At 45.3% G+C, this 11,554-nt stretch overlaps 1 protein-coding gene across 1 annotated transcript; it reads left to right on the top strand.

The window, feature by feature from the left end:
* The first annotated feature begins 3,484 nt into the window (after nucleotides 1–3,484).
* RDH5 (retinol dehydrogenase 5) lies at nucleotides 3,485–9,883 on the top strand. Its single transcript, XM_066615017.1, has 4 exons — nucleotides 3,485–3,797; nucleotides 6,647–6,905; nucleotides 8,677–8,840; nucleotides 9,660–9,883. The coding sequence occupies exons 1-4, from the start codon at nucleotides 3,485–3,487 to the stop codon at nucleotides 9,881–9,883; spliced, it is 960 nt and encodes a 319-aa protein (XP_066471114.1).
* Nucleotides 9,884–11,554: the final 1,671 nt, after the last annotated feature.

Below are 11,554 nucleotides of genomic sequence, written 5' to 3'. Positions count from 1 at the left end.
CACCCAAGAGTGGTGGTGGTGGGGAAATAGTTGTGTAAATATGTCCTTTGTTCTCTCAAGGGTGGGAGAGACAACAAATTGCTCAGAAGATGTTTTGAAGCATATATGGCAACCTTGTAGGCAACTGATAGAAGGATGAAAACTATCCTGGGTAGAGGAACAGTGACCCTGCTTTACTTTGAGGCAGCAGGTGCTGGAAGCTCTGGGATTTGCTATGCTTTAAAATATACTAGAGTGCTTGCTATATCTGCCAGGAACATAGGTCCAACCACTTCTGCATTGTACAACCACCTTGGCCCTATGCTGTACATAGCCTAAGGTAAGGGTGTGATGCTTCATCTCTGTATTAAAATGGCCTACCTAGGGTTGGCACCTGCCTGACTTAAACACCACTCAGAATGTAATGTTAAGTCATAGCTTTGTTTTGGTAGTGCATAGGTGAATATACATAGATACAAATTAACGTATGAATAAGAGTTGATTTTTTTTTAACCTCTGAATGATATAACTAGCCCTTTTGCAGAAATAGTCTAATGCAAACATGAATGTCGTGGTAGTCACCAGAGTAATGCTCTAAGAAAAACAACCCAAAGTATCTTCCATTTCAGGGAATTGCATAATTGTACATTTTGGGCTATTTTCATGTCCACTGGCCCTCCCCTTTTTCTGGCCTCTACATGCTGGAAGAAAATGTGGAGCTGGGCCATATGTAATGCGGTTTGCACAGATCATGCCCCTGATTGGGTCCCGGCTAGTTACAAAACTGGGTTATGAAACCGCCCTGATCCTGGGATTCTAGAACAGGGGGCTAATCCTCTAATACCTGAGTCTCAACAGCAAGGACTGTAGTTCCATGTGAGGGACATTGTTCCTTAGGACTAGGGCTGGGCCTGGGACAAACAAGCCACTGAGGTTTGACAAAGTTCACACGTCAAGTGCCATAGTAGATGCTGGTTTTGGACAGTACATTAATGGTCATCAAGGTGGTGTAAGATACCTGCTCTGAGAGAGTCTTCCAGAGGCCCAGCCCACCTGTGCACTTATTGCTGGCTGGCTGTTTGTTTTCATATTCCCAACCTCCCATGAGAATCAGCTAAGGATGGTGAGAGCCAAGGTAACCCCGCTTTGGTTTTCACTGTCCCACCTCTTGAAAAGGGGAGTAGGATAGGGAGGCTAAGTCCACCACATATGAAAGCTCACAATCTTGCACTCTGCATTAACTAGTCCAGAACAGCACACACACTCTGCCAAACTGCTAACATAGAACAGAATGCCTGCCTTCTTTACTCATAAGCATGCACTGAAAGAGTTAACAATCGTGTGAGGTCCATTTTCATATGCACTTTATGACATGGTAGCTGCTTGAAAGCACAAGATAACTCTGTAGGCCAAGCTGCTTGTAGAAAGAGCAGCTTTGCTGATTTTCACTCTGACAGTTTAGCCAAGTTGGTGTTGGAGAGAGTAATATCAAATCCATGTGAGACGCCACTTCACATGGATCAGCTTTATGCATGTGTGAATGCATTGCCTTCGCACAGTTCTGTTTTTAGGCTGCTACTACACTTCCTAGTGCTTACTATAAGCTAGGACTTGCAGGACAGGTGAAGTTAAAGGTAAAGAAGATGTTGCTCGTATAAGCCTCACATTTTGAGTTTGACAACTCCCTTTTCTCTTTGTGCCTCATATTTGTTGTCCACCAATGACAGGGCCCGGTGTCTGTGTGTGCTAGAACAGGGGTGTCCAAAGTTTTTGGCAGGAGGGCCACATCGTCTCTCTGACACTGTCGGGGGCCAGGGAAAAAAAGAATTAATTTACTTTTAAAATTTGAATAAATTTACATAAGTTTACATAAATGAATATATTAAAGATGAAGTTATATTAATGAATGAAGGTCTTACAATAGCTCAAGGCCTATAAAAGGCCTTGCACAAAGCAAGGCTGGCCTTTCCTTTGCTGCTGCTACTGCATCACAGACATGAAACAGCAAGCAGTGGAAGGAGCCCTCATCCCACAGCTCACGTGAGAGGTCAAACAGTCACACTCACGCAGAGAGCAGTTGTGTCAGGCCAGTGTGGGCTCCAACAAATCTCTGGAGGGCCACAGGCTCATTGGAGGCTATGGGCTCCCTGAGGGCCGCATTGAAAGGCCTTGAGGGCTGCAAGTGGCCCCAGGGCCGGGGTTTGGACACCCCTGTGCTAGAAGAACTAAAGAACGGAGCCAGAAACCTAGGTTTCTTGTGCTTTTATAATCATCTAATCCCACTCATATCCAGGCCAGTCCGTGATCCAGTTTAGGGCATGGTAAAAAGGAAGGAGATGAAATGCATGTTAGTGGAGAGTGTTCTGTCTCTCACTGTGGCACAAATGGGGCCATGCCCCCTTGCTGTTTACATGGAGACACGCCATGGAGACAATGCCATGTTACCCCATTAGAGGGAAAGAAGTGCAATGGCTCTGGGAAGAAACTTGCGCCTACCTCAGGCCACCTGATAGTGGTACAGGGATGAATGCATGACCGACTTCTTGAATTTTCTGATCTCCTCATGGGGGCACTGTGAGGCATAGTTTTTCATCCGTCACAAATACATAAACAGGCTCTCAATCTAAGAGATATAGACGAAACACCGGTAAACAGCCCCTATAACAGGGGTGTCCAAACTTTTTGGCAGGAGGGTCACATAATCTCTCTGTCACTGTGTCAGGGGTCAGGAAAATAATTAATTTACATTTCAAATTTGAATAAATGTACATAAATTTACATAAATAAATGTATTAGAGATGGAACTTATATGAATGAATGAAGGTCTTGCAATAGCTCAAGGCTTTGCACAAAGCAAGGCTGGCCTTTCCTTTGCTTCCGCTACTGCATCACAGATGTGAAACAGCAAGCAGTGAAGGGAGCCCTCATCCCACAGCTCATGCAAGAGGTTGAACAGTCGCCCTCACGCTGAGAGCAGTTGTGTCGGGCCAGCACAGGCTCCAGCAAGTCTCTGGAGGGCCAGAGGTTCATTGGCGATCAAGGGCTCTCCACGGGCCTGATTGGGAGTCCTCAAGGGCCGCAAATGGCCCCTGGGCCAGGGCTTGGGCACCCCTAAGATACACTGGGCTGGGGCAAAGAGAGACAGTTATTTTCTCCTGCTAAATATAAGGCGGGGGGAACCTCTCTGAAAATCCCTGAAATGAGTTAAAATGTGCTGAGACTCTGACGTGCAAGTGTGGCCACAGCTCGAGTTGGGTATGGGCATATTTCTGAATAGTCCTCATCATCTCAAGGTACAGTACATAATAAAGGATAGCCTCTGAGGAATTAACATTACTGCTAGAGATCAGTAGATTAGATCAGCGTTTTAAAAGGCATTTTACATCCAGAAAGTTAATGGTTTAGAACACAGCACATGCGATTTGGAGAGATGGGTCCTGTGTTTCAGTTGCTAGATCCTTGCGTTAGGTCTCCTATCTCTGCAGGCCTTCAGAGACACTCTGCTATGTGGTGCTGCTTGCTGCTCTTCAGTTTCCTCTGGGCTGTCGTTTGGTTCTTCCGTGACCGACAGACTTTGAGCTCCTTCAGGGATAAGTATGTTTTCATCACGGGCTGTGACACAGGCTTTGGAAACATGCTGGCCAAGCAGCTTGACAAGAAGGGCTTCCGAGTGCTGGCGGGCTGCTTGACTCAGAAAGGGGCTGATAATTTGCAGCGCTCCAGTTCACCAAATCTGCGCACTGCCTTGCTTGATGTCACCAACTCTGAGAGCATCCTCAAAGCAGTGGAGTGGGTGACAGCTGAAGTGGGTGAAAAAGGTGAGTCTCAGTCAGCAAGGATCAGGGAGAAAACAGAAACTGGAACTAAGATTGGGGGGATCTATAATACAAATCTGCAAAAGCATCTGGTATGAGGGCACCATACCAGATGAATCCTGCTTCCTGGAACCTGATCTTTCATTTAAAAAATAACTCAATTTTCTACTCCTCATGGCTGGGAAAATATGTCTGAAAGTAGGGCCACTAGTTGGTTAATTTTAGAAGGGGTGGGTGGGTTGGAGATGTTTTCTTGTTTACGTTTTTTTCACACATTTTTATTTCTAAGGTGCTCATAACAACCTACGTGGCTCTTAGCTCTGGCTGCTTCTTCACAATGAATGGGTAGGAGACAACGCGAGACATGGGAGAGGATTCTCCTGCTTTCAGCATCCACCTACCCAGCCTGTTTTAAAGTAGGAGCAAGACTGTGGTTGAGGAAGGAGGAGGCAGTAGCAGCAAGGGAGAGATGAGCAATTCTAGTCCAATTGCTAGAGCAGAGCCTTCAGAACAGAACTGCAGCACTCCCTACGAGCTGCCCCAGCACCATTGGTGGCCAAAGTAGCACAAGAGTTGGTAGGAGGCCACCACCACCTTGTTCCTTGCCGCACCCTGATGGGGAACCAGCGTGGTTGCCCTGCTTCATTTTACTGAATGGTCACAAAGAGAGTTTAATAGCTGTGGGAGGGGGGGATCTGTACCAAAGTCTAATGCTGCATTTCCTGTCAGTAGTGGGACTTCAATGTCCCACTACTTCAATGTTACACTTACTTCAATGTCAGTAAGTGTAAAGTCATGCACATTGGGGCAAAAAATCAAAACTTTAGATATAGGCTGTTGGGTTCTGAGCTGTCTGTGACAGATCAGGAGAAAGATCTTGGGATGGTGGTGGACAGGTCGATGAAAGTGTTGACCCAATGTGCGGCGGCAGTGAAGAAGGCCAATTCTATGCTTGGGATTATTAGGAAGGGTATTGAGAACAAAACGGCTAGTATTATAATGCCGTTGTACAAATCTATGGTAAGGCCACACCTGGAGTATTGTGTCCAGTTCTGGTCGCCGCATCTCAAAAAAGACATAGTGGAAATGGAAAAGGTGCAAAAGAGAGCGACTAAGATGATTACGGGGCTGGGGCACCTTCCTTATGAGGAAAGGCTACGGCGTTTGGGCCTCTTCAGCCTAGAAAAGAGACGCTTGAGGGGGGACATGATTGAGACATACAAAATTATGCAGGGGATGGACAGAGTGGATAGGGAGATGCTCTTTACACTCTCACATAATACCAGAACCAGGGGACATCCACTGAAATTGAGTGTTGGGTGGGTTAGGACAGACAAAAGAAAATATTTCTTTACTCAGCGTGTGGTTGGTCTGTGGAACTCCTTGCCACAGGATGTGGTGCTGGCGTCTAGCCAAGACGCCTTTAAAAGGGGATTGGACGAGTTTCTGGAGTACAAGCCATGATGTGTATGCGCAACCTCCTGATTTTAGAAATGGGTTATGTCAGAATGCCAGATGCAGGGGAGGGCACCAGGATGAGGTCTCTTGTTACCTGGTGTGCTCCCTGGGGCATTTGGTGGGCCACTGTGAGATACAGGAAGCTGGACTAGATGGGCCTATGGCCTGATCCAGTGGGGCTGTTCTTATGTTCTTATGTAATGTCCCTTCCAGTTACTAACAGAGCAAGAGTAAATTGTGCGAAATCATTTTTAAAACGTCAATTCAACAAATAACTTCAACAGATTCACTTGCTTAATTATAACTGCACGCTATGATTAGCTTAATCTGTACAGGTTATAAAATCTGGTTTTGTTTGCAAAATTAGGGATTGCCATGGCACATAATTTTAACCCTTAGAATAAGAGGATGCAAAGCCCTGGCTGAGGATGCTTTCCAGCCAGTTTTGGCAGGGACTATTGAAAATACCTAAGCTCTATCCATGGTAAAGCAAAAGCAAGGGGGCACCTAAACTGATTTCAAAACAATATGCTAGACAGGATTACAGTTGCGAGCATAATCATGCTTTTACAGTTGTAAAACATCTGAAATGTGGCTTGGCTCCATTGAGATAAAGTTCCAATTTGCAACTTATATTTACTACTTTTAATGTTCGGAGTCTTTTTGACGTACCATACAGTTTCTGATCTCAATGTAGGTCAGTTTTACAGGTGGAAAGCAGACTGATTTGCCCAAGGCCATGCATTAAGTCCATACCTTGAACCCAGGTCCCCGAATTCTAACAGCTGCTAGGACAGTAGATACTAGGAGGGCTGGATAGCCCACTGAGCCCAGTGGTCTGTCTTAATACAGCTTCATAAACATCTCTCTTTTCTACAGTCCTGGCAAGGAAAGGTGCAAGAATGACAGCTCTGTGTCTAAGCTTCACTAGAGCACGTTGAAGGGGGGGCAGGAGAAAAGATATTACCTGAGGATGCTGAAGAATAAACACTAGACACTTCAACTTAGAAAAAAAGTCTGCAATTTGTGAGAAGCAAAAGCAACTTCTAATCAGTGGCGTCACTAGGGTTTGTGTTACCCGATACAGGAGGCCAGCACCTTACCCTCATGATAGACCTGCTCCCATGTAGTGGGTAGGGCAACATCCTGGGTGGTGGGCGTGGCAACACATCATTCTCCCACCTCCACTGGTTTTTTGGACATAACTTTTAATAAAATAATGCATGCTGGTATTTTTCCTAAAGATCGCAATTTAAAAATTTTTGGCCAATAGTGGTGTCAGCCTCCTGCCCCCCCCCCCCCGTGCATGTCACCTGGTGCAACCCACACCCCCCTAAGCGATGCCACTGCTAGCAATGCTATTCCTATCCAACCCAATCAATCTTTTCTTCCAGGACTTTTTGGGCTGGTGAACAATGCAGGTGTGGCCAATCCAATTGGCCCCACAGAATGGATGAGTGTGGAGGATTACCGCAAGGTCATGGCTGTCAACACCTTTGGGGTGATTGAGGTATCTTTGGCCTTCCTACCTCTGCTCAAGAAGGCACGGGGCCGGGTGGTCAACACCTCCAGTGTCCTGGGCCGCCTCTCAGCCAATGGTGGTGGTTATTGTGTTTCCAAATACACTGTTGAGGCCTTCTCTGACAGCCTCAGGTAGGAGAACAGGTAGGGCTTTACCTATGCAGCTCATCAGTTCTCTCCTCTTAAACACACTTCTCACTTGACTTTGCTCCCTTATATTTTCCCTCTCACTGCTACTCTTATTTATCCAATTGCTTGGTTCCAAATGTTCATCTTTTCTGATCCTTCACTTCTCCTTTATTCTAGTATCCATCTCTGTAATACTTTTGAGGATGAGCTGTTTGACTGGCTTCCTTTTTAGTGCTGCATTTAAAAATGCTTTATTTTTGTATTTTCATTGTGATTATCATAAACTGCCTATTTGAAGTGAAAAGCAGGAGGTATATGTTTTTAACACAGGATCCACTCTCCTTATTTCACCTAGTTCCTGTTCTGTCTTGGAGAAAGTGCTTCCTAGAGCAGAATAGGCAACCTGCAGCCTACAGCCCACCACCTGAAATCATGTGGCCTGTAGTCCCATACAGATATCCAACTGGCCTGCAGCAGTCCTAAAAAAAGAAACTTTTTTTTCTATCTCAGAAAGGCTTATAGTGCAAGCAGACCAAGAGCAGAAGTTTTTCTGAGCATCATTCTCTGGGCATTTGTCTGTTCATGCATGGGGTGTGATGATAAAAATCCCCCGGAGACTTGCTGAAGCCCGTACTGGCCCAACACAACTGCTCTCAGCATTAAGGACAGCTGTTTTACCTCTTGCATGAGGGCTCACTCCACTGTTTGATGTTTCACATTTGTGATGCTGCAGCAGCAGTGAAGGAAAGGCAGGCCTTGCTTTTGTACAAGGACTTTTACAGGCCCTGTCTATTGCAAGACCTTCTTTCATTCATGTAAGTTCCAACTCTAATATATTCATTTAAGTAAATTTATTCAAATTTTAAATGTAAATTAATTTTTTCCCAGCCCCCGACAGAGAGATGATGTGGCCCTCCTGCCAAAAAGTTTAGACACCCCTGGTCTACAGAGAACTTTTAAAATTAGGAAGTGTTTGGTTTGTAGAAAGCATGTTTTATACTCAACTGCTACCCTACCTAGTCAAGTCCAAGTCTCTATTTCTGGCTTTTTAAGTCCTTAATGCTCATACACTAATCTCAGCCCAAGAAAAACCTTCAACATCTTCACACCAGCAGTGGTGGATATGACCCCTGGTTCAATGCTATCCAGAGTTTCCAGACTGATACAGCTACAATGCAGCCCTGAGGTAAGGGAACAAATGTTTCTTTACCTTGCAGAGGCTTGTGGAACTACCTCCCCACTGCAGGATTCAGTGCATGCCCTGTTGGCACAGTTGCCTCAGCCCTTGAAAGTCAGATAGGATCAGGCTCTCACACTCTAAAGTGTGAGAATTACCTTTTGCACCAATTATGAATTAATGTTTCAATGTCCACCCTAGGGTATACCAGAATCTAACTGGACAGCATGGTTTTGATAATGCTTATCACACACAGCTGGTAAAGCCTTGCACAATGTTGGTCTTGCATTTAGCTAGTATTAGAGATGCTTGAAATTATTTTTCCCACAGATCTCGTGATTTGGAAAAATGAAACAAGCAGAAAGGCATGTTACACATTTTAACTTTAAATTCTTATTTCAAGTTCTTAACACCAAAATGCACTGTGTTTTTGTTGATAATGACAAAAACACAACAGCACTAGCCCTTACCCATTTCAAATGGGCCACTTTTAAATAAGCTATGCACTTACTATGTTACATTGTGTAGTGTCTTTGTGGGAGTGGAGTGTGATTCTAAGTATGACATGCTTTGTGATTATGGACGATTCTCTTCCAGGAGAGACATGCACCATTTTGGAGTAAAGGTATGCATTGTGGAGCCAGGCTTCTTTAAGACCGCAGTGACCAATCTTGACTCGATAGAGGCTTCGTTGCAGCAGCTCTGGGACCGACTGAGCCCTGAGGCCCGGCAGAGCTACGGTGAAGACTTCTTTCCAAAGTGTGAGTGCTAGTATAGTATGGAAGGAAAGAGTGGCAAAACAGGGACTCTAGACTCTGAAACAGAGTTGGTAGTTACTACAATACTTCTATAGAAGGTATAGAACAGCCAGAAGTGTCATTCGCACCTTGCAACTGGTTTCCTTTCTAATTTGTAGTAAATCACAACTCTGATAGCTGAACTGGGACTCTTAATCGGAGCTTCATTTTTCAGGCACCTAATACTTGGCACAATTTTAATTATGCCCCAATTACTTTGTGTAGGCCGCAATATGTCTACAGCCCTCTTGCCCCTCTTCCCCCACCCCACAGTAGCATGTCTACTGTGCCTAATGTCACAGGCATTAGGACTACTGGAATTCCAAGAGTAGTGAGGAAACACTATTCTGGTGCACAGTTCTCTTCTCTTCTGTTCTGTAAGGAAGAGAAGCTTACAAAAGCATCATTCTTGCAGTTGCTCTTTGTAAGTGTCCTATTTAGAGCATAACATACAAGTTAGAGCCCAAATCAATGCATGTCTACTCAGAGATAAGTTCTATTATAGTCAGAGGTGTTTACTCCCAGGTAAGTGTGGATAGGAATGCAGCCTTAGATACACAGTCCTGGGAGGCCCTCCAACATTTCAATTTTGTTATGAAAGTATTAGATATGAGAAGCCGGGTGCAGTCTTAGGGCAACTACACAGCAAAGGGCTAGAAAATGCATTGACTAGATTAGGGATCTCCCCTTCCCACAGAACCATCAGAGGCATCTAGACACCAGCCAAGAGAAAGGCCAGTAGTACCAATAGTTCTGTAATCTTCTCCATTTTTCTCCCCACAGACCTGAAGGTTCAGAAGTTCATCATGAATCTCATCTGCGACTCAGACCTCAGCAAAGTGACCAACTGCATGGAGCATGCACTGCAGGCCAAATACCCTCGCTCCCGTTACAGTGCTGGTTGGGATGCCAAGTTTGTGTGGCTGCCAGCCTCTTACCTCCCTGCCTTCATAGTGGACATTGCCCTGGCTATCATCTTACCAAAGCCAGCCCACTCTGCCCGCTAGACTCCACCACCTCTTCTCTTACTCAGCATAAAGGCTGTGGTTCAACTGCTAATATAAGAGGAAGCCAAATTTCCCAAGAAGTGTGGAAATAAAGATGAGATACAACATTAAAAGAAAGCTACACCCAGCCAGCCTATTTGCATAAGAATATGGCATTTCTGGTTTTCAACCAAACCCTTTCACTTTAGGAAGAAACAGGCATGGCATTTCCAGAGGGGACACTGAAAAGAACATAGATCTAGTAGGGCAACACTGGCATACCTGGGGGCTAAGGGGGACCAGTACTCCTGCCCGCCACACCTGGAGGCAGTGCTATGCTTTCACCCACTGCTCTCACAGCACTCAGAGTGGTTGCACACCACTCCGAGTGTGCTGCTTGCTTTCTTAAAAAGGCCAGAAAAACTGGAAGAAGTCAGTGGCTGCTCTGAGCAGCCACTGGCTTCCTTCACTTAAAAAAAGGGGGAAGCAGTTGATACATTCAGAGTCATCACAGTCACTGCAATTACTTCTGGATCAGGGGGTATTTGCATTTCTGGGCCCCAGGTGGCAGAATGGCCAGGAACACCAGTGCTAGAGATCCACACAAGAAACACAGGTGGAGGGGGGGGGGGAAGACAACTGAAAGTGCCTGTTCTGTCTGCAAAATTCCTCTCGTCAGCCAAGGGGGAATAGATGGCTAAGAACAGACTAACTTGGTGTGAGCAGAAGTTCTTCCACCAGTGATTGGGTAGGTTAGTGGTTTCTGAAGCCTTTCTACATCAACTGGTCTGGCAAGGAACCCAATACAGCATCCCTGTACATTACATAAGATTCTGTAGATATACAGCAAGTTCAGTTACTACAGGGCATGTGCTAGGCCTGTGGCTCCATCACTCCATGTGAATTATGCACATATCTTTTTCTGTATCTGCATACTGCAGGGCAAGATCAGTAGTAGTAAGTGCCAAGCTGGCTTCCAGAAAGCTTCTGTCCTTACTGAAACTGCATGGAGGCTGCAACTAACTGCTCAAGCTTTCAGGAAATATACAACTCCCTGACCATATATTAGAAACTGTTAGCCTAAGCCAGTCTTTTGCTACAACAGCAAACGAAGGGGAGCTAAATATCAGGGACCTGCCTTTAGTAGACCAACACTCAGATGAAGGTACACCCGTAACCTGAATGAATATAGGCAGCTGAAGGTAGGAAGTTTCTAAGCATGCTAAGCATTCCCTCAGTCTCACACATCCAGAATTAGGGGAAATGGGGCTTTCAAAATCACCTTAGTGCGATTCCCACTGCAATAACTAAGAGGTATGAAAACCATCTAAGAGTGCAATCCTAACCAACTTTCCAGCACTAGCATAGCTGTGTCAGTGGGGCACATGCTGCACCCTGCAGTTGAGGGGCAGTCACAGATGCCTCTGCAAGGTAAGGCAATGTTTGTTCCCTTATCTTGGTGATGGAAAGTTGGTTAGGATTATGCCCTAAATTGCAAAGAGTAAGAGCAGGGATAGGAAACAGTAAGGAATTTAGACTACAATCCTATGAACAAGTTCCTAGAAGTACGCTCCACTTAATTCAGTGGGGCTTCTGAGTAAAGATGCACAGGATTGCACTTCAAGACATGTACAGGCTGCCTTTGTATCCTAGCATGTCCCAATATGCCAAGGAGGGCTTTGAAGCAACAAA

Source organism: Tiliqua scincoides, chromosome 2 (assembly GCF_035046505.1).
Source record: "Tiliqua scincoides isolate rTilSci1 chromosome 2, rTilSci1.hap2, whole genome shotgun sequence".
In the NCBI taxonomy this organism is placed as follows: domain Eukaryota; kingdom Metazoa; phylum Chordata; class Lepidosauria; order Squamata; family Scincidae; genus Tiliqua; species Tiliqua scincoides.
This window is presented reverse-complemented; position numbering and strand designations above follow the sequence as displayed.

Excerpts from the sequence above, each read along its gene's own strand:
- RDH5 (XM_066615017.1), top strand. The coding sequence starts at position 3,485 with ATGTGGTGCTGCTTGCTGCTCTTCAGTTTCCTCTGGGCTGTCGTTTGG. Across the intron at positions 3,798-6,646 it reads AGCTGAAGTGGGTGAAAAAG|GACTTTTTGGGCTGGTGAAC; the intron begins GTGAGTCTCAGT and ends CTTTTCTTCCAG. Across the intron at positions 6,906-8,676 it reads GCCTTCTCTGACAGCCTCAG|GAGAGACATGCACCATTTTG; the intron begins GTAGGAGAACAG and ends ATTCTCTTCCAG.